The sequence below is a fragment of the Rhinopithecus bieti genome, unplaced genomic scaffold (genome assembly GCF_001698545.2).
Source record: "Rhinopithecus bieti isolate Rb0 unplaced genomic scaffold, ASM169854v2 scaffold_73797, whole genome shotgun sequence".
NCBI classification, from domain to species: Eukaryota; Metazoa; Chordata; class Mammalia; order Primates; family Cercopithecidae; genus Rhinopithecus; species Rhinopithecus bieti.
In genome coordinates this window covers 161,083-184,939 of record NW_016827514.1, presented here as the reverse complement: position 1 = coordinate 184,939, position 23,857 = coordinate 161,083, and the positions used below count along the sequence as shown (strand labels likewise).

General features: G+C 38.0%; 1 protein-coding gene across 1 annotated transcript in view; it reads right to left on the bottom strand.

Moving 5' to 3' along the window:
* Positions 1-21,225, bottom strand: part of LOC108523301 (Down syndrome cell adhesion molecule) — a 337,477-nt gene extending 316,252 nt beyond the window's left edge. The window contains exons 1-4 of the mRNA XM_017863826.1: positions 21,195-21,225; positions 20,308-20,444; positions 14,642-14,810; positions 1,595-1,873 (exon numbers count right to left, since the gene is read on the bottom strand). Of these exons, the coding sequence (XP_017719315.1) occupies positions 1,595-1,873; positions 14,642-14,810; positions 20,308-20,444; positions 21,195-21,225 (616 nt within the window). The remainder of the gene's footprint in view (positions 1-1,594; positions 1,874-14,641; positions 14,811-20,307; positions 20,445-21,194) is intronic.
* Between the last annotated feature and the right edge of the window lie 2,632 nt (positions 21,226-23,857).

Genomic DNA, 23,857 nt, shown 5'->3' with positions numbered 1-23,857 from the left:
TTTTTTTGAGATGGAATCTTGCTCTGTCGCCCAGGCTGGAGTGCAGTGGTAAGATCTCGGCTCACTGCAAGCTCTGCCTCCCAGGTTCATGCCATTCTCCTGCCTCAGCCTCCCAAGTAGCTGGGATTACAGGCGCCCGCCACCACGCTCAGCCAATTTTTTTTGGTATTTTTAGTAGAGACGGGGTTTTACCATGTTAGCCAGGATGGTCTTGATCTCCTGACCTTGTGATCTACCTGCCTCAGCCTCCCAAAGTGCTGGGATTACAGGCGCGAGCCACCGCGCCCGGCCATAAGTGGGTTTTAATGCAAAACAAGGGGAAATACAACCAGACAGATTTGCTTGAGATGCCTTCAGTACTATCCTAAGATATAAACTTTATTCAGCAGAGAACAGGGAGCTAGGAGAGGTCTTTTAACATAGAAGAGACTTTGAGCCTGTGGCTGGCTGTCCAATGCTGCATATTTTATCCACATGATTCTTCAGCATAGAAGTGTAACTTGTGGATTTTATCATCCATTTCTTTCTAATCCCAGACTAAACATGTTCAAATATTTGCAGGACTCAGGTTAGACAGCCTGTTCCAGATAGTCATTTGGATATTTAATGTAAATATATTCTCTTAGGCTGGTATTATGCTAAGGCAGTCTACACTCAGGTTGACATTGAAGAGTAAGTTCCATAAACAGGGCTAGGGCTGGGCGGGGAGGTGGAGGGGGAAGTAAAACACTTCTATTTTCAGTGTGAGATTCCTGTGGTTAAATCTGTTCAATTTAGTTCATCAAGTAAAAATATATTTTCAAAAAAGGAGCATTATATTGGCAACTAAGACCTCCTCTCTGACCAAGGCTCTGCCTTCCTTTTCTGGCCATGTGATCTTGAGTAATTCACTTTAATTTGGTTTCTGCATGAGCAAAATTGAGGGTGTTTGAGTAGATTAGATTGTGACCCTGCAATCACAACCCTCCTTCCTCCAAATCTGCCTTCAGTATCCTTCTCAACACATTCCTCAAGGCAGCCAAGGCAATCAATAATCAATGGAAGATCAAATATATCCATCATATTTGGAGTAGATGATCTAAAATACCAGGCACGAGTCTAATATTTGGGTATGTTTGAGCCCCATACTTTGGCTAATAGCCTTATTTAGAAATTTAATGCAGAAATGGTCTGGAAACAGACAAAGGACAACTGCTTTGATTGGTATCATCACTTGTGCTGAAAGAACAATCCTACCCTCTCGCTCGGTTCATTTTTAGAGAGACTGGCTTTTGTGAATTCATCAGCTAGGAAGTGTTATCTTGAAATCGTATCTTGGAAATGTAATAGTCTGTGGCCTAATGGAACTCACAGAGATTTGGGGATCAGACAGACTTCAAATCAAATCTGACACCTAAGACTCTCCAGTTGTGTAACCTTGGGGAATTCATCTGAGCATTAATTTTCACATCTGTAAAATGAGGTTTCTGTTGATCTCAGCTGGACTCTTTTGGGAGTTAATGGAAAGCTACAGAGAAAACATGGAGATTCGATTATAACAGGAGCTCCATCAATGGAAGCCAACACCACCTTTGCAAGTTACCGTCCAACTTACGTTTCACGTACAGGCGGCCTATCACCTTAGCCGTTCCGTATCTGTTGGACACTTCACACACATAGCTGCCTGAGTCTGAGGGGCGAATGTTCTCAATGAGCAACCCCGTTACGGTCTTCTGGAACCTCCCTGAAAGTTCCAGGGGCATGTTGTCCTTCAGCCAGCGGTAATCTGGCTCAGGGTGCCCAAGCGCTTTGCAAGGCAGCTCCACACGCTGCCCAGCCATGGCTTTGCGATGGTCAAACCCATCCAGTATGGATGGGGCTGAGTTCGCTGGGTCTGTAGGAGAAATAAAAACTCTTAGAGACAGTGAATGAGGAGTTGAAGTGGTCATTTAGAATTGTAGGACTTCATGTATAATTTAAACTGGTGCATCATACCAACTATTGATACAGATCTGTAAGATTTTATAAGTGAAAAGAAAAAGAAATGCCCTATTCATACAATTTATTTTCTGCTCAGAATTTACAAAAGGTTGAACACTGGTCAGAGCTTCTGTTGGTCATTCCCCAGTAAATGAATAAAAGATCCAGAATGAGCAGGCTTCAACAAGAGCTGTCAGCTCAGGCTAAGAATCAGATTATCTTTTCATAACTGGGAATGTCAGAATTCTCTTTAAAAGATCCTTAATGGGTATAAATATGCAATTTGAGAGAAGAAATAAGACACAGTGGTAGATAGATCAGTGGAATGACTATGGTTTGCAATTATCTATTGTGTATTTCAAAATAGCTAGAACAGAAGAATTGAAATAATTATAGTTTAAAGAAAAGCCAAACGTATAATGTGATGAATATCCCAAGTACACTGATTTGATTTTAACAAATTATACGAATACATGATCACATGTACCCCAAACTATGTGTATCTGTTATGCATCAATAAAATATCATAAAAATTAATAAAATAAATAATTTTTTAAGATAGTGGCTCACTCTGTAGCTCAGGTTGGAGTGCAGTGGTGCAATGATTGCTCACCACAGTCTCAAACTCCTAGGTTCAAATGATCCTCCTGCCTGGGCCTCCCAACATGCTGGGATTACAGGCATGCACCACCACACCCAGCTTAAATAAATTTAAACAGAAAAAAAGAGCAACACTAGCAGAAATAGCTGTTTACCTTTAGTAAAATTTATTGTACAAGAGAAAGAGTTTTACACATAGCTTTTGAATTTTAAAACATTTTATTTCTTCATTTCCCAAATATGTTTTGATCCTCCAGTGTAGACCAGCACAGAGTTAGGCACTAATGGGAGAGTGGTGGATGAGACAGGTGTCTTCTTGGGGTTCATGTTCTGTTGGGTGGGTGGGTGTTGGGGAGCAAGCAACACATTAGCAAGCAAATAAAGATAATTTGTAAAAAGTGTAGTTAAAGAAAGAAAAAGAGGGCATAACAGAGTGAAGTCCACATGTTATGGGTGTGGAGGCAGCCAGGAGTTCTTAAGATATGATCCTCAGGGACAGATTCTCTGAGAAGATGGTATTTGAGGTCAGGTGACTAAGCACTATCAACAACATGTGGCATAGCAAGACAATGGATTAGAAAGAAGCAGCTTGCAAATGATGACTTATGACTTATGACATGGCCTTGTATAATTTGCCTGTTCTGTGACATCATCTTGAACCAGGTGAGGAATTTGATAAAATATTCTCAAGAACTGGGTCTGTGGAAACCACGCAGCTCAATGTCCTTCAAGTTTGTTTGAATGCAGTGATGTTCCCAAGGTCATAATCTTTGCATGACTATGAAGAATATAAAATATAGCACCTGATCGGATGCTAAATATAAAACTCAGTGTTCTCTCCCTGCTGTCTCTTCTAATTCATCCTGTTTAGAACTTGCATGAACCAACACCCTTGCGTTCCACATGGATATTACAGAAGAGTTATAGACTCCTGCGTCCTGAAATTTTCTTGTCTTTGCCTCAGTAAGAAAAATGCCATGACTTTTTTGATCTACCTGCAATAAATCTGATGGTCAAGGAATGGATATCCACTGTCCTATCAAATGAGAGCCATCTGGAACTTTGTATTTTGTGACGAACATCTCGCTATTTGTCCCATCCCCTAGTCCCTGGCAACCCCCATTCTATTCCCTGCTTCTCTGTGTTTGACTTTTTTAGATTTCACATGTATGTGAGAAAAGACAATGTTTGTCTTTCTGTGCATGGCTTACTTCACTTAGCATAATGCCCTTCAGGTTCATCGATGTCATTGCAAATGGAAAGATTTCCTTCTTTTTTTAAGGCTGAATAATATTCCTTTGTGTATATAGGAATAATATTCATATGCGTGTGTATATGTAAATGAACACTTAAGTTTTTTTCATATTCTGACTGTTGTGAATGATTCTGCAATAAACATGGGAGTGCAGATACCTAATTTCATTTCCTTTGGATATATACAGAGTGGGATTGCTAGATCATATGGTAGGTAAAAGGGTATAAAGTTTCAGTTATGCCAGATGAATAGGTTCTGGAGGTTTATCTCAAAGACAGTTGATTTTAAACGTTGTCATCACATCACACACATACATACATACACATACAAATGGTAACTATGTGAGGCAATAGATATGTTATTTTGCTTGATAGTGGTGTGTGTGTATATATATATGTATGTATATATTTATATGCATAGTGAACATCACATTGTATACCTTAAATATATTCAATTTTCATTTTTCAATACCTCAATTAACCTGGAGGAAAAATAAACTTTAGCCAAGGAGATGTAAGAGGTGAAAATGTGTGGATTTGTAGGAAATTCTGCTTAAAGGTGACTTAGCTGAGAGGGGTGTTTTTATGCATTTTTCCTTTGCTTCTTTACATCACCTGGAATGTGGATATAAAGGCAGGAGCTGCAGCACTCACTTTGGACTTTGAAATCATATTGAGAATGGAATCTCACATGAGGATAATGGATCACAAAGATAAAAGCCTGGTCCCTGGTGACACTGGAGCTGGCAAACCAGCTTCTGGACTTATATACAAGAGAGTAAACTTCTGTTTTAATAAACAATAACATCAAAAAATCATTTATTAATAGAAAGACTTCTTTAAGAGGCTGTGATTCCGTAGTCAGCCACTGGGGGCAGTCAGCAGGCACTGTTGAAAATAGAACAAAAGCATTTACCTGAAATGTCCTGGCTTTCTATTTCTTTTGTAATCATCAGAGATAAAACTTCATTATGAACTTGCTGCTCTTTTAACTTCACTGGTGTCTTATGAAAAAAATGTGACAGTGATATGATGGGGAACCCTAAATCCTTTTAAAAAAATCCCTGAGGAGCTTCCAGGACTCCTCTAATTCTTCATTAACTGAAGAATTCTATATTCCAGAATTATACTCATTCACATGCATGACTATGGGGCTCCAGAAGGCGAGAGAGATATAAAAGTTTCACAATACCTAAGTACAGAACCTGTGCCAGCAAAAACTTCACGGCTTCATTTACCTGCTTCTAAAGGAAATTACAAACGGACTTTGAAAAGTATTGGTTTGAAGATCAAGTTATGTTCTTAGAGACTGAATAATTAAGAAGACAGGCCTAACCAATGATGTCTCACTGATCTCTAGCATCTTCTAGCATCAATGAAGCATCTAGAAAAATGGTTAGCTGTCTGCATCCATGTTACTGGAAGTATCATCACCTGCACACCCAATGGGTTCCGTGAACGAGAAGACACAAAGATGTGCCTAAAGCCAACTCTAGAAATGGCCTTGGACATCCTCAACCGCATGTGATTTATTACCTCCTACTACGCTAACTTGCAGGCCATACAAACACCATCGCAATATTGTTTAGTAAGTAGAAATCATATCCAAGATAATATGTATTACTTGGGGTAAGCTTCTCTATTATTCTGAACTCTGTCTTCATTTATTTAAGAAATGTGAGCATATAATGATAGCTCTCATTCTTCAGTAATAAAGATTTTAGTTACACTAGAGTGGAATATTGAAGATATTACAAAGTACTATGAAAAAACAGTTGCGAAATCTGTCATTTTATTTAGAATAGGAAGTAGAAGTAGAGTTGGAGAAGGTGGCACAAAGATGTCACCCCTTTGGCAGCGGTGGCTGACCATAAACACCACAGTGCGCACCTCTGACTTTCTTTGCAGAACAATCCCACAATCTCTGAAAACGAAATGCACCAACTTCTAATGCTATTCATAAAAAATCAACTCTCAATGACTGCACTTAAAAAGTTTTATTCTAACTGAAACTATTGGCAGAAATTTCTCAAATATGCTTAAGATAGTGCTATGTAATTCTAATGACATTTTGTAAAAATGGCTGAGACAACTGGATATCCACAAGGAAAATACATTAGAACCATGCCTCACACTACCTACAAAAATTAACTCAAAATGGATTATTGATCTAAATATTACAGCTAAAACTATAAAAGCTTTTAGAAGAAAACATAGGGAAAATATCTTCATGACCTTGAGAAGTTCTTAGGCATAACACTAAAAAAACAAGCAACAACAGAAAAAATCAACATACTAAACTTCTTCAAAATTAAAAAAACTGGCCCATCGCGGTGACTCATGCCTATAATTCCAGCACTTTGGGAGGCCGAGGTGGGCAGATCACATGAGATGAAGACTTCAAGATGAGCCTGGTCAACATGGTGAAATCCTGTCTCTACTAAAAATACAAAAATTAGCCAGGTGTGGTGGCATGCACCTGTAGTCCCAGCTACAGACAGAGGCAGGATAATAGCTTGAACCCAGAAGGCGGAGGTTGCAGTAAGCCAAGATCGTATCACTGCATTCCAGCCTTGGCAACAAAGCAAGACTCCATCTCAAAAAATAAAAATAAAAAAATAAAAAAATTAAGAACTGTAGCATTTTCAAAGGCATCATTAAGTGAAAAAAATTTGAAAATCATATTTCTAATCAAGAACTCAAATCCAAAAAACTATCAAAAATGCTTACATCTCTATAATGAGAAGAAACAGCCCAAACAAAATGGGCAAAATCATTGATATTTTACATCACCAAAGAAGATATACAAATAACTAATCAGTACACAAAAAGATGCTCAATATCACTAGGTATTACGGTAATATGAATTAAAATCACAGTGAGACATGACTTCACACCCACTAGGATGACTGCAATAAAATCACAAACAATGCTGGTGAAGACGTAGGGACCTGGAATCTTCACACATTGTTGGTGGAAGGTAAATATAGACTTACATATGCACACATATAGATTTCACATAAAAATGGCTGCTGGAGTGCCAGCCTTCACATCCACATCACAGGTGGTATAAAGAAGGAAAGCAAAAATGCGTAAGAATGCCCCCTCAGTGAAGTCACTTTTAAGCAGGATTTCCTACAAAGCCACACATTTTTCTCCTCTTACATCACATTGGCTAGAGTTTATTTTTTCCCCAGGTGTATTGTGATATACTTGCCAATTAAAAGCAGCCAAAACAGGTTGGCATTTTCTTAAAATGTTTAAACTTCAATTTGCCATGAGGCCCCAACTTCTAGGTACCTACCCTAAATGAATGAAAACATGTTCACTCAAAGACTTGGTACAAATGTCCATAGGAGGATTATTCATCATCAAAGAGTGGAAACAACCCAAATGTCCATAATTTAGTGAACTGATAATCAAATGGAGTATTTACAGATGATCACATGCTCTTCGGCAACAAGAAAGAGTGAATGACTAACACATTACAACATGGGTGCTACATGAAAGAAGGCAGACACAAAATCCACATCCTGTATCATTCCATTTACGTGAAATATCCAGAAAATGCAACTCTACAGAGACAGACAATAGATTAGTGGTTGTCTGGGACTGGGGATGGACATTGAAATTGGTTTCAAATGGGTAGGAGGAATCCTTTGGGTGGTGAAAATATTCTAAAATTAGATTGGTGCAGTTGTGGCACAACTCTGTGCATTTACTAAAATTATTGAATGAACTGGAGTTTACATTAAAGTAAATTGCATCTCAATAAAACTGTTTTATGAAACTGGAATGAGGTATTTCTTTTTTAATTTCAACTTTTATTTTAGATACAGGTGGTATATGTGTAGATTTGTTACTTGGGAATATTATGTGATGCTGAGGTTTGGAGTAGAGATCCTATTCCTCAGATAGTGAGCATGGTACTTGATAGGTAGCTTTTTAACCCAAACTCCCTGCCCTCCACAGTCTAGTATCCACAGTGTCTACTGTTCCCATATTTGTGTCCACGTGTGGCCAATATTTAGCTCTCACTTGTAAGTGAGAACATGAGGTACTTGGTTTCCTATTCCTATGTTAATTTACTAAGAATTATGGCCTCCAGCTCCATCCTCATTGCTGCAAAGAACAAGATTTCACTCTTTTTTATGGCTTTCCAGCATACCACGGTTTCTATGTACCACATCTTATTTATCCAGTCTACCATTGAAGGACACCTGGGCTGATTTCACATCTTTATTATTGTGAATAGCTCAGTGATGAACATACAAGCGCATATGTCATTTTGGAAGAGTGATTTATTTTCTTTTGGATATATTACTCTGTAATGGGATTGCTGGGTCAAACGGTAGCTCTATTTTAAGTTCTTTGAGGAATCTCCAGTCTGCTTTCCATAACGGCAGGACTAAGTTACATTGCCACCAGTAGTGTATAAGGGTTCCCTTTTCTCTGCACCCTCACCAGCATCCGATGTTTTATATTTTAAGTGCATGATTGAAGCAATGCTTGAGACAGGCTCTTGTGGGGATATTTGGTCATATGTCAAATCTGAAAAACCAAACAGCACTGTCTTTCCTTTTCATCCCCTTCAGCATTTTTTTTGTCTTTGTCTCAGTCTTCAAACTTTTAATATATATTTACAAAATTATTTTATCCCAAACATTTGAAAACTTACACAAAACTAGACAAAAATAATATGATGCATCCCATATATTGATCATATTAATGGCTCCGGCACCAAAACTTTTCTATCCTTCATCATGTTTATTTCTTGATAGTTTTACTTTGTTTTTGGTGGTAAAGAATATGCAACAAAAGGGAAGTTATAGGCTGGGTGCAGTGGCTCACGCCTGTAATCCCATTACTTTGGGAGGCCGAGACAGGTGGATCACGAGGTCAGGAGATCGAGACTATCCTGGCCAACATGGTGAATCCCTGTCTCTACCAAAATACAAAAAATTAGCCGGTCGTGCTGGTGCATGCCTATAGTTCCAGCTACTCAGGAGGCTGAGGCAGGGGAATTGCTTGAACCCAGGAGGCAGAGATCGCATTGAGCCAAGGTCGTGTCACTGCACTCCAGCATGGCAACAGAGCGAGACTCCACCTCAAAACAAAAACAACAGCAAAAAAGGGAAGCTATGTCATTTTATCATTACATCACTAGCATGCTTCTCTAATAAAAATAGAGTTTTGTTACATAACCACAGTCAGTATTACACAATATCAAGTATTATACACTGCAAATTCATTTTTCCTCATCAGCTCAAAAGTGGTTAGCTTTTAAACAATTGAATTAATTAAATCAAGATCCTTCTCCTATTCACATGCAGTTGTTACATCTCTTGAGTCTTTCTTAATGCAGAGCCAGCCCTCCTCCTTTCTCCCATGTATTTGACTTGACTTCCTAAAGAAACCAGGTAGTTACCATGCTGAATTTGCTTGTCCATGACATCATTTAACTTGTGCCGTTATTGCCATAGGCATTTTTCTTATGAACTGGAATTTATTTCAGTGGGTTGGTTAGATAAGTGTTCAATCTCTTTCTCTTTGAGAGGGGTGCTGTGCACTTCACATTGCATCCACATAACGTGTGGTTTTCCCGTTCTTAGTGACACTCAATTGATCAGTGAGGTCAGATGTTAAAATTTATCTGAGTTCTTTTATTAAGGTTGAAAATGGAATTTTCTAATTTTGTCATTTCTGTCGCATTCGGTAGACACAATTATTCTGCAAAATGAACTTTCTCTTCTGAACTAAGGTTACCTGGTTATCTAAAAATACACTAGCTATAGGAAAGACAGAATACGTTTAGTTGTCGTTGTCTTTAATCACCTGTTATCAGAATGAAGAGTTAGTGCCCTGGTTACTACTATGTAGACCAATGAGATTCTTATTTCTTTCTTTATATGAAATATATATTCATGTGTTTACATTGAAGTATATATGCACATATATGTGCATATATATATATAAATATATAATTGTAATGAACTCAAAGGTTTTCACAATATTTAATGGTTATCAATCATGTGCAAGCATCACTGCTGAAACTCAGTTCATTCCCTTTGGCTGATGAGAGCCCCTTTATATTGGCTCCTGTGTCATTTTGACAAGACCCCATTCATGTTTCAGACTCAGCTCATACATTTCCTGCCTCAGACCCATTATCAGCCACTCCTCCAAGAGCCATGGCCCCTTTTAGTGGTGAATTATATTTAAAAGAATCTACAATCTAGGTGTTGCTATTGTTTGCTCATCACTTCTGGTACTTCTCAGTGGAAAGACTGAAAATTCATACTTTTTTTGAAGTGTATACCAATAGTTTTCTGTGTTCTTTTTTTTTGAGATGAGGTTCACTCTTGTCACCAGATTGGAGTGCAATGGCGCCATCTCGGCTTGCTGCCACCTCCGCCTCCTGAGTTCAAGTGATTCTCCCGCCTCAGCCTCCTGAGTAGCTGGGATTACAGGTGCCCACCACCATACCCCGGTAATTTTTGTATTTTTAGTAGAGATGGGGTTTCATCATGTTGGCCAGGCTGGTCTTGAACTCCTGACCTCAAGTGATCCGCCTGCCTCGGTCTCCCAAAGTGCTGGGATAGGTGTGAGCCACCGTGCCCGGCCAACATATACCAATAGCTTCTATTGGAATTTGACATTTCAAGGATTTTATGCATTTTAAAATTTTCATACTTTTCTTTTCTCTTATACTGAAAATAAAATAACAAAACATAACCACTTTTCACTTATCCCACTATATATGTTACTATAAATATAAATGAATATATATAAAATATATAAACAAATACATATATTGTGATGACTAATATTGAGTGTCAACTTAATTGGATTGAATGATGTAAAGTATTGATCCTGGGTGTGTCTGTGAGGGGGTCGCCAAAGGAGATTAACATTTGAGTCAGTGGGCTGGGAGATGCAGACCCACCCTCAATCTCGGTGGGCACCATGTAATCAACTGCCAGTACAGCCAGGATAAAAGCAGGCAGAGGAACATGGAAAGACTAGACTGGCTTAGTCCTCCAGCCTACATCTTTCTCCCACGCTGGATGCTTCCTGCCCTTGAGCATCAGACTCCGAGTTCCTCAGCTTTTAGATGCTTGGACCTTGGACCACAGACTGAAGGGTGCACTGTTGGGTTCCCTACTTTTAAGGTTTTGGGAATTAGACTGACTTTCTTCCTCCTCAGCTTGCAGACGGCCTATTGTGGGACTTAGCTTATGATCACATGAATCAATACTCCTTAATAAACTCCACTTTACGTATACATCTATCCTATTAATTCTGTTCCCCTAAAGAGCCCTAATACATATATAGAAACTAAACTCCAATTTTTACCTTCCAGACACTACTAACCTTTCAGAAGAGTTGCTCATCTTCTCAAAGTTTCAGCAATCTCCTCTAAAATTGTCCCTACTGAAAAGGCAGTCCTCAACACCAAACTCACTTCTTGTGGCTGTTTTCCCGTGGAATTTGGTCCTATGTTTTCACACTAGCTCCTAACAACCACAAGCAGATGTTTTTACACATTTAACAAGTCTTTCCAGTTGTCCTCAGAGAAAGAATGACTTCTCCAAATAACTAGTCCTAGTACAGAAATCAAGACCATTTGAAAAATATTAGGTCAGTTTGTCTATTGATCTTTTTAAAGAAAAAAACTTTTTTTTTTTTATTTTTTTTAAAAAAAAAAACTTTTTTTTTTTTTTTTTTTAATTCATTCGTCTCTTTATATTTTCCCTTAGAAGTAACTTGAACTTATTTCCTGGATGTTTAAAAGATATTTTTCTTGATCTCTACAGCTCACAAATTTTATTAGACTATGTTGCATGTTGACCATTCTGGGTCCATTTTTCCAGGTATAGTTGTGCCATTTTAATACGTAGTCATTATGTATTCTTTTTAATGACAGAACTTTTTTTTGAATTAGTGTTTCATTATTAATACTTATTCTGATCAATTGCTTGGCTTTCTTTTTAAGAGAATTTAGTTATACATATGTTTCATCACCTTTGTCAGACATCTATACATTTTTATCTCTATTTGTCTTATTCCTTAATATTTTTGATTTCCCATATTGTGCTTTCTGTTGTTTATCCTCTGATGTGTCCCTTCTAATTTCATTTTAATTTTAGAACTCTTCATTTTTCTAACTTTTTCCAAAATTTGCCACTTATTGTTTCACAGATTTGTGTTGTTTCATCATTTTACTTCTGATTTATACCTGCTCTTTCAAAGCTTTTATCATTTCAAACAAAAAATATACTTTTTATACGATTTCTGTCAGTATTTTCTGTAGTTACTTCTAATCAAAACTTTTTTTGTTGTCAATTTTCATTCTTTTTCTTGTGATAAAGTTTTGTTGGGTTACATCTTTTTCCTTTTTGCTTCATTTTACAATAAGATAGAGATTCTTAGTTAATTAGGAGAAGGTTCCTACAGGAGAGGATGGAGTGAGTGTGTTTTTCCCGTCTTCTCCCTTGATGTTACCTTCAAGGACTCAACATTTAGCCCATCTCTCAGAGCTATATGGGATTGAGCTGCATGGGCTTCTGCTTTTAGCCATGTGTTTCCTAGAACACTCTGTTTTTCACATTCTAAGGCCGTGCATGTTGTATTTTCTTTTGCAGTATTTCATAGGATGGAATTCTCTAGGGTCTCCCCTGGTTCCTGAGACTTCTCTGTTACTCTTTGTATTCTACTCTGGCTCAATTTGATTTCTAAATCCAGTCATTCCCCCGAGAGTGAGTCTCTGTTCTTCTGAAAGGAGTACTTACTGAGTACTTCTGCTATCTTCAAGGACATAGACCACCACTGGCCTGTGCAATCATTACCGGCTACTCTCATGGCCTTGTGACTCATCTCCAACCCAGACTTCATGCAGTTCTGTCCCAGTGTTGTGAGAACCCTGAGATACAAAGAATTCTCCTCTGCTTTTGGAGATGGGGACCTGTTGGTTATTTGCAGTTTTCTGACACTACCATAATCCCAACAGGCTGACCTGTTCCACTGCCTTCCACTTGTGCTGCTGGTCCTGTTGTTGCAAGTAATCCAGTTGTGTTGAAGGTGCCATCCACGTACTTTTTTCTTTGTCATCCTATTTTATCTCTGTTGGTTTCAGGAGGAGTTTGGGGTCAAACCCCAACATGTTTCCACCATGACCCAAACTCCAGATGTACATTTTTAAGCATATTTAAATCTAATTTAAAATAAAATTCATTTCTCTTTTCCTTCAAAGCTTGGCACGTTAGAAATGCATTCAGTACTGAGTGTCTACATTCTCATCTTTTAGCATTAACAAATTTCTCTCTCAATTGCTTTATTAACATTTCAATGACAAAAAATATTGAATTATTTTCCACATATGGTAGACTCTCATATGAGCCTTTTGGTGGCATGTGACTCTGTGGACCCCTCCCCTCTCCTGGCACCTATCACCTCCCTGTCTTCACCTACACCATTAGCCCCGAATGTTCAGTCTTATTCCTTGGCTACTCTTCTGCAGGTGTCTTAGTGTATGATATTCCCTGGCTGGATTATACACTGTTGCTCTCACTTTTCCAAAGCTCACTAGATAATCCTGGGACTCCCATGGTGGCCAAATGCTCGTGACTGCTTCTGTCCATTTCTGAAACATTAGTGAATCCCTCCAAAACAGAAAATGAACAAACACTGTGGGATTAAGAAAAGTAAACTTGCCTTTCCAACCCTAAGAAGTACATTTAAAAATCAACACTTTATGATTCAGCATGGAGATAAAAAAGGTCACCTGAAACAGAAAAATGGGCTCTTAGACCATCACCATGTATGTCATCTTTTGGAGGGAGAAATGCTTATTTACTTATTTTGCTAATCCCAAATTAATTGTATCCCAGGATCCCCTCCTACCTCAAATCCTTCCCCTTTCTTTTCTGAACATGCCATTAGAAAGTTTCTCTTTAATGTAAACAGGACGTTTTCTAGGATTATCAGAATAAGTAGAATATTGTGCTCTCCTTAAAGCTATCATGGACTAAGATGATCGTTATTATTCATTTTCTAATTCATTTTCCCCCCAAAGACATAATAATCATAAAAGCAAGGGAGAAAATAACCATTGACTTGAAAAAGAACAGGTAAAGAAACAAAAGTACTTGCAAGTTCAAAGGAAAACTAATTTAATTCTGACTTGTATTTGTGCTGGACCTTGAAAACTATTGGCTATTTTGAAGATGTAAGTGATGAAGAGAAAAATCGCAACAGGACATTATCAAGGACAAAAAGTGGGTGCTCAGGCAGTGATGTTTTAAATTATCCCAATGTTCAACAAGTTCCCTTCACTTCTTCCCATAAAGCATTATTACAAATAAGGTACTTCTTAAATATTGATAGCAAGCAACCTTTGGTCACTTCCATCTCACTATTACAATCTTACAGGATATTTACCACAGGGAGCAATTTTATATTCTTCAGCCACAAAGGCAAAGGTTGGGTATTTTGTATTTGATTTTCTAATCAAATCAAATGCAATTTGACTGCATTTGAGATGGATATTTGAGATGGAGATGGATCTTTCACTCCTAATGTGCTCCCTGAAATGCTAACATGTCATCACGTGAATGGGTCAATTACTGGTTTGACAAATGTGAAATCTGTATTTCTATGAAATTGTATTCATATTCATTTAAAAGAGTTTTAAAATTGCTAAACTATTTTGGAAAAGGAATTGAAGGCTCCATTTTAATGGCAACACTCCACAATTTTGATTGAGTCATCTGAGGATACTAACAAAGAAACAGCAGACATGGCAGACAGAGTCTTGATGAGTTTTTACCTGATACAAAAAGTCTGGCGCTGTTGCTCTGCCTCGTCTCTCCGGTGTATCGATGCCGCGTGATGCAGCGGTAGTTATACAATCCATCTTCATTCTGTACATCTTTAATATACAAGGCTCCCGTGGATGTGATGAGAAATCTAGATCCTGAAATACAGGAAAACAATGGCTTGGTTAAAATACAATGAAAGCAACCCAACCACATAGAAAAAGTCCTTAACCAGTTTTTTTTTTCCACCTGAAGAAACTTCATGAAAAGGCTAAAAATGGGTGTGTGTGTGTGTGTGTCAAAATGGGTCCAAGCTGTGTTAACTTTTGACTAGCCTACATTAAGGGTTTTAGTACTTATGCTATACAATATATACTTAACAAATCTAACCTCAAACTTTTTTTTAGGTCATGCATTTATCTTACAGCAATGAAGTTGTCATATAATTGGTATATAGCAAACATAGATTATTTTCTTGGATCATTGCATTTCTCTTAGCATGTGACAAATTAAGGGAGTATTAACTTTTTGTTGCACATTTCTAGCTTATGAAAGTATAAACTTTTGTCTCAGTTTAAAATATTTCAATAAAAGCACAAAAATATCAGACTACAAAGTAATAAAATATTCTACAAAATTTCCCCAAAAAGGCTGTCTTATTTCCTCCCAATAATAACCAATATTTATCACTATATTCTACTACACACATCAATTCTTCCCAGATTCAGTGTTTTAGAATACTGTTATTTCTTAATCACTAACTTTTAAAGGAACTATTCAAATCATTGACAATAACAATTTTTACCTCAAGAAAAAAAATTCATGATCAGTCATTCCCCATTATGTCAGCACAAAACAGTGTCCTATCTGTAACCTGTGATTTTTACCTGTAAAGCTTCAGTTGTACAGAAAGGGCCAACATTAAGATCAAATATCAGTGTTAGTCTAAGAAAGGCAAACATGTTTTTTTCCTTTGAAAATGTAACTTTTAAATGTATTTTTCACTGTTCAATTTTAATTGGGTGATAAAACAAGTTGGAGCATAAAAGTAGGGCTGAGAGTGTCTCACTGCACCTTTGTGGTGGGTAACTCAGTACACCTGCCACCGTTAGACTCTTCTATGGGCTGTTTCTGCATGTGATGTGATTCCACTGGAAAGAATGTGATTTTTCTCTTTGAAAAAAGACTAAAAGGCCAAAGAATCAGGTTTTATTGCTTGTTTTTCTCAGGTTCGATTGAAACGTCCTTTAGTTTATTTCAGTCAGAATTTCCAGGAGTCTTAGATTCATTGCTTTTGAGTTTTACATATTTAAATTGTAAACATAATTTCTTGGTCATTTTCTGCAATAACTACACATCATGCATAGGTCAGTTGCTCTGATAAATTAATTTTTTTTTTTTTTTTTTTTTGAGACACGGTCTGCCTGTATTATCCAGGCTGTAGTGTGTAGTGGTGTCATCTCAGCTCACTGCAACCTTCACCTCCTGAGCTCAAGCAATCCTTCCACCTCAGCCTCCCGAGTAGCTGGAACTATGGGAGTGGACCATCACACCTGGCTAATTTTGTATTTTTTTATAGAGACGAGATCTCACCATAGTGCCCAGGCCGGTCTTGAACTCATGAACTCAAGTGATCCACCTGTCTCAGCCTCCCAAAGTGCTAGGGAGTGTAATTCCTCCCAAAGTGGGATTACAGGCATGAACCACCATTCCCAGCCCAAAAATGATTTATGAAATCTCATGAGTTAGGAGTAATTACAAAGAACACAGATGTGAAAAAGATCATAAAATAATAGAGCAAATACTGACCTTGTATAAGCTTTTCAAAGGAGCACAAATTAATTATTAAAGCTAGTATAACATATATTTAAACTAATATCTACATTAACTTTCAAAACAATTCCAGTTAGATATTTAGTCTAAAATATGCCATAAATAATGCTAGCTATTAGAGAAGCTGAAAAATCTCCTAATGCTGTATATTCCAGATAATTTTTCTTTATCACTCCCCAAAATGAAAGCAACTAAAAATACCTTTTACCACTTGTCATATGTCATCACACTCCAGCCTTTCTTATGATACACGTTGTATATAATGGAAACATTATTTCTCTTTCAATATATTTTGCATACTTATATAATGCTTTAATAATCAGTTCCTTTAAAGTACAGTTTGATAGACAGAAAGGAAACTCAAAAAAAGATGATGTATGTAATTCCTGTCACCTTCTTAGCATGGAGTATTTTCATTAGAATTGACAGGCCATGAGTGGTGGCAAAATGTCAGTGGAAAGGATTTTGCATGCCATTTTCCAGAAAGGTTGAGAAATGCACACAGATAGCAGCAGCCTGCACTATTACTGATTCCAGAGAGGGCTCTATTCTCTAGGAACATTTTGTTCTTGCAATATCTAACATTATTTTTTTGTTTACTCACTTGTGTTAAATAAGGCTTTAGGGCATACCATTTCAGAGGAACTTGAACCTTTGATTGTCTTAAGCATTTTCTGAGATGTTTACAAGAATGAAGGAGTTGACATTGACTGAGTTTCTGTACGTAAACCCATTTATGCCTAGCATTTCATTATTGGAACGCTAAGCATGTGGCAGTTATTTATCTCCTATTGCTCAAGGTCATGGCCAAGGCCTGATTGCAAAAATTCAAAAAATTGCAACCTCAGGCATAAATGGGTTAATTTGACCTCCTCTGCCTAGTCCTTCATTTCTCAATTTATGTCATCTTGAAATTGATCAACATTTTAAAACCTAAAATAAGGTTAAAGAGTAGGATCTTGCCAGGCGCGGTGGCTCAAGCCTGTAATCCCAGCACTTTGGGAGGCCAAGACAGGCGGATCACGAGGTCAGCAGATCGAGACCATCCTGGCTAACACGGTGAAACCCCGTCTCTACTAAAAAATACAAAAAACTAGCTGGGCGAGGTGGCGGATGCCTGTAGTCCCAGCTACTCGGGAGGCTGAGGCAGGAGAATGGCGTGAACCCGGGAGGCGGAGCTTGCAGTGAGTCGAGATCGCGCCACTGTACCCCAGCCTGGGCGACAGAGCGAGACTCCGCCTCAAAAAAAAAAAAAAAAAAAAAAAAAAAGAGTAGGATCTTTTAATTATGAGAGGAACAGGTAAGTCCAGGGTCCTTGGGTACAGTCTCAACTTGGGAGTACTGTGGAACTATTAAGGGACAACAAGGGCACAGCTATGTCATTAGAGCACCAAATATGTCAGCTCTGTGGCAACAACGAATCATTTTAACTGCTCTCTATCTTGCCCCTGTACCCCACTAGACACCTTATGCCACCAAAGGTTTCCATGTCATATGGAATAAATGATTTGTTCATGTCTTTCAATGGGATTAATGAATGTGCTTCTGCTAAAATAGGTAAATGTTTAAATACAATTTATTGGCATAAAAAAGTGCAAACACACAATTCTGTCTGGTTCTCTCTCTCTGTGTGTCTTTCTCTATCACACATACTCAAGCACACACACACCCTTGACTACTCAGAACTGTCTTGTAACATACAACTGTGCAAAGCAAAAATTTTATGAGTAACTTTATTTTCCTTGGAATACTATTAGCATTTAACTGGACACATTTCTAAAACATAGTTCATACTTTTGTCATGTTAAACACACTGCAATTCAGAGCCAACTGAACAGTGAATGATTTTTGGATTTTGAGTCATCATTTTGGACATCGATTACTGAGCCATGCTGCTCAGTTACTAATATCTCAGAAGCTATCCGGCATCTCAAGATGCATGGAATGGTCCCAGACTGCCAGATGTTCAAGTCTCTGAGCTTGTCTTTAATAGCTTTTCTGCTTCCTCCTTTACCATGCAGCTGTTACATGTTACTTCCTTTTGTTATCAGTATCTTTGTCAATGCACAATGTGATGCATTCAGTATGCTGAGTTAGAAAACAGACATACCAAAGCTGTTAGGACTTTGTATAAACTAAGAGTAAATAGGTTATGAGCAAGTCAAAGAGTGGTCTTCCAATGTCAGTTAACATGAGCTTGCATGTTAGTGCCACTAAAATAAATCCACCACATGGTGCCAGTTCAGTCCGCCTGGTTAAGATTAGCATAGGGTCCAGTGGGATATTTCTATGTAGGGACACAAAACTACCAAAGAAAATGGGGCATTAGCCCAATGGGAAAATGTCGCGGAAACCCTCAGGGTTGGAGTTCTATGGCCACGTTCTTCCCATTGTCATAGTGCTGGGCCATGAAAAATACCCAGAGCGCAATGGGTTCTGAAGCTCTGGCACGATACCATTTTGGGTTTTCTATACGATTGCTTCAAAGGCAGATATTAAAATAGCAGCAGTTCTAGAAATCTATTTTGCTGAACTATGGGTTGTTAAAGCAGAAGGCCAGATCTTTAAGATCTGAGCTGCAGAAAGCAGGCATGCATGATCTCCAGAAAGATGCACATCAGAGTTGATTCTAGAAACTAGCATGTGTTATAAGTGGGCAGGAAACAGAGCCAAGCGATGCACCCATTCATTGGGCCAGCACTGTCCTAGGCTCTAAAAATGCAAAAAGGAGAGAGACAGCCCCTATCTCTAGGGAGCTTGTAACCTAAACAGATTTGAGCCTTTGGGTTTAGGAGCATTCCAAGAAGTTGAGGAAAAAGGATAGAAGGGAAGAACCTGGAGAGCAGTCAGGGAAGAGGCATTGTCTTTGTCTCACCAGGATGAAGGGGCTACTGATACCCAAGGAGTAAAACTGGTATTTATCCCCATACCTGCTTTTATCCTTGTGTGTTATTCAAATACAAATAATTAACTTTATATGTTAAAGTCTTCTTCATTAATGTGCTTATTCAATCTACTCAACTAACTTTTTCTTCGTTCTTATAAAAAATCAAAAGATCTTTCCCTGGTTTCAGGTGCAATAAGCTCATCCACTTTGAGAGATTTCTCAGTGTGGAAGAAAAAACCTGGGCTTTGGAAGCCAGTGGATCTGAACTACAAAACGGTCATTGTCCCTTTCCAGCTGTGTGGCCTCAGTCTAGTCATTCAACTCTAAACTTTGCTTTCTTCATCTAGAAAAAAGAGAGATGATGAGTAATCTCTGTTCTGCTGTTGAAGATCAAATTAAAATGCATTTATGTCATCTAGCAGAGTCACGCATCCATTGCACAGCAGAGTGACTAAGCTCAATAATAATGTATTCTGTATTTCAAAATAGCTCAGAGAGTAAATTTCAAGTGTCTCATCACAAAAAAGGGATAAGCAAGGTGGTAGATATGTTCATCATCTTTATGTAATCATTTCATACTGTGTATATACATAGGTGTGCATATATACATACAAAATCAACACATTGTACCCAATAAAAGTATATAACTTTCCAATAGAAAAAATATTAACAATAAATAAAAATTAAAATGGTATCTATCCTAGTAAATGCCATGTTTGTTATTCTGCTGCTCTGGCCAATCCACAGGTATATAAAATGTAGCCTGTGTGAGCCAGACAGGGAAGATCCCACTGACATAAGCATAGCAGGGCCCCCTCTCAATTGTTTGTTTGCTTACTTATGAAAGGCAATCTCATATATTAAAGAAACAATCTGAGTGGTAATGACATAGATGAACTTTACATCACAATTCTGCCATTTGGAGCTATGTCACCACAGGCAAAATATTTACCGAACCTCTGAGCCAATGTCACATGACAGTGCATTGGTAAACAGAAAGATACACTGAATCCGTGGAGTATTTTTGTATATCCCAGTGAAAGTCTTGGGGAAAGGAGGATCACAGACATCTGCCATGAACTGAATGTTTGCATCTGCACAAAATTTATATGACGAATTCTTAATCCCCAATATGACAGTATTTGGAAATAAAGCTTTTGGGAAGTAATTAGGTATAGATGTGATTATAAGGGTATGACCAGACCTCACTTTCTCTCTCCGCCCTGTGGGATCAGTGAGAAGGTGGCTGTCTGCAATCCAGGAAGGGAGCCCTCATCAGGCACCAAATCTGCCAATACCTTGACTTGGACTTTCCAGCCTCCAGAACAGTGAGAGATAAATTTTTGTGGTTTAAGCCACCCAGTCCATGATATTTGTTACAGCAGCCCAAGCTGACCAAGATATTGTCTCCAGAAGTCTTTTCCACAGTAGAAATGGATATTCACAGAAACTTAGGGACTTTCCCCCAAATCATTATCATGTTAAGGGACATTGAAAATTTGAATTCTCCTTGAAAATTCTACTTGAAAATTCTCCCTGGCATATCTGTTAGTATCTGAACATAAAAAAAAAAAAATATCCTGAAGTTCTCAAAATTAATCATTCTTGTCCATCGTATTTTATCTAACAGGAAGGCCTTCTGCCTCTACCTCCAAAATATATCCTGAATCCATCCACTTTCCTCCCTCAAAACTGTACCACACACATCTAAGGATTGTAGCTTGCAAACTCTCTGTGTCCACTTCTGCTTCTCTACAATGTATTCTCTACTCAACATCCACGAGCATTTAGCAATATACCTCATTTAGTGCCTTGATGGAATCCCACTAGACCTAACCACTTACGATGGTCTATGATGGTTTGGGCTTTGACCATATCTCCAAAAGCTTCCCTTCTATGCTGTCCTTCTTTTAATTGCTCTGACTGGAGGCTCTGAGCCCAGATCTCTCCCTGGCTGCATCCTTCTTGTCATCCTGGCCTCAGTTTTTAAGTCAAATTTCCAGCAAAGTCAGTCCACATGATCATGCTCACTCATGATCAGACACTTGGTTTTATTATACCTATATCTCATACATGTGCAAGAGATTGGTTTAACATTTCCCTCCTTCATCTAGAAGAGCAAGAACTCAATTTGTCTTGTTCAACATTTCATCTCCATTACATAGAACAGGACTTGGCTATGATATCCTAAAATATTTGTTGAATGCATGGGCTGATTACATAGTCTATTATTGCTTGTATTCAAAACATCCTTTCCTAGGTCTCAGTAAAAAGAAAGCTAAATAGCTTTTTTTAGATTTCAGCACATTTCCTCATGTAGACTACATAAAAAGAGTTTGTTCCCCTCCAGAGATGAATATATTCTTATATGAAAATGAGCATATTTTAAGATTGTGATGAATTATTCTTTCATTATGTTCCCTGGCTTTTTACTATGTGGCTAAGCTGTTAGATCTTCAATAAAGGCAATACTATTTGGGGAAGATTTTAAAAGCATATGTCATTTTTCACTTAGAGAAACATATCTTAGAGCTCTTGTTTGTTTTGTTTTTCCTATTGCAATCTATGTGAATTGAGTTAATAGCAATTAAAAGAACAGATGGCTCTGCTAATAAGAAGCCAAATGGTAGCATGACCATGATGAAACTTTTATTAGCTGTGCCAGCCGTCTCCAACTGACGGCCACACTGTGTCATGAAACTGAGCTTTCTCCAAAGCCATTTCAGTAACAGTTTCTGAAATATTAGAGGAACATAAGAATTAAATCTACATTCTAAGTGTATAGCGTTAGAAACGACATGAGCCTCTTAGCATTAACTAAAATGGAAGTGTTTGAAATAGAAGATATACATAAATATCTATATATATATATCATATATCTTACAAATAGATATATAAATATCTATATATCATATATCTTATAAAAGATATATAAATATCTATATATATCATATATATCTTATAAATAGATATATATAAATATATATAAAGGAGTAGATGCAGGCATGAACGAGCTACAGATATTTCCTGAGCAACTGAGTTGCCTGACAAAAATATGCACATGTTGAAAGTTGCATATAAGAGAAAAGAAGAGCCCCCTAAAGAGAAGACATCTAACCTGATGTTATGAGCTGCATTTCCCCTTCCTCAAAATTTATGTTAATGTCCTAACCTTCAGTACCTCGAGATGTGACTTTATTTGGAAACAGGGTTGGTCACTGCAGATGTAATATGTTAGGATGAACTCATACTTGGATAGTGTATGCCCCTAATCCAACGTGACCAGTGTCCTTATAAAAAGGGGACATTTAGATAGAGGCATGGATATTAACATGAATCCTAATCAGAGCCAACAGGTTCTAGGTAGAGGCCATCACTGCTTTCGCCATTATTTATGTTATGACATATTTAGTTCTTAAAATGACCCCAAGAGGAAGATACTGTTATTTCCATTTCTCAGATGAGAAAATTGAGAAACAGAGAAGTTCAGGGACTTGCCCCAGTTTATACAACTAGAAGTATCTGTGCCAGGACAGTGCCCTGGCACGCTGGCTCATGCCCTCATGCAAATCGCTCCCCTTGGTTTGCATCGTGACACAAGTGTGAGCTGGCAAGGCATGGGCAAGCAGAGGTACAAGCAGAGTGGGGCAGAAGCCATGAGCATGTAAAGATATTTAACCCAAACATTCAACAGAGCTCGGGTGAGCAGAAGAAGATGCAAGGTATTAAGTCTGAGGGACCTATGGGGTTGGGGTGGCATTGGTAGAGCAAAGGATTTGGGGTAGGGGAGATTCTGTTTCAGAAAAGATAAGCGCTCAGCTGTGAGCATGCTGAGTCAGGTAAAATCAGTGACTAAAGTCAAGCTGGAGACAGGGCATTGGAGACCACACTTTGCTTGTTGAGGAGGAGCCCTTCATGAGAACTGAAGTTTAGTAACTCCCCAGGAAGAGGAGTAAAGGAAGAAGGCCAAGAAAAGACCCAGGAAAGGACTGAGAGGAGGCTTGGAGGACCCAAGCCAGCATGGTGCTAAGAAAGCCAGGCAGGAGAGGACTTTTAAAGGATGGTGCAAACGGCCTCAGCTCTGTGCCTTCCTATTGCCATAGCCTTGAGTACATATATAACCTGTACAAAGGGGCAATATTGCCTTTTTGGGAAAATCATGATATTAAATAAGAACATCCGTGTAAGTTCCTGACAGAGAAAAGCACTTTAGAATAGCTCTAATCTGCAATAAAATATGATAAAATATTCTTGCTGAACCAATAAAAATATTAAATGTCTAAGAGTTGGAAATGCACAAAATTGAGTTAAAGAACACTCCACGTCACTACCAAATGACATAATAGAAGACCTGGATAAATTAAGAGGCATATCCAATTCTAGGATTAGACAACTCGATATTGCAAAAATGTCAGCTTTTCACAAGTTAAATAAATTACATTTTAATTAATTGCAGAACAAAATTTACTTAGAACTTGACCAAATCAATGTAAATTAAAATGAGAGA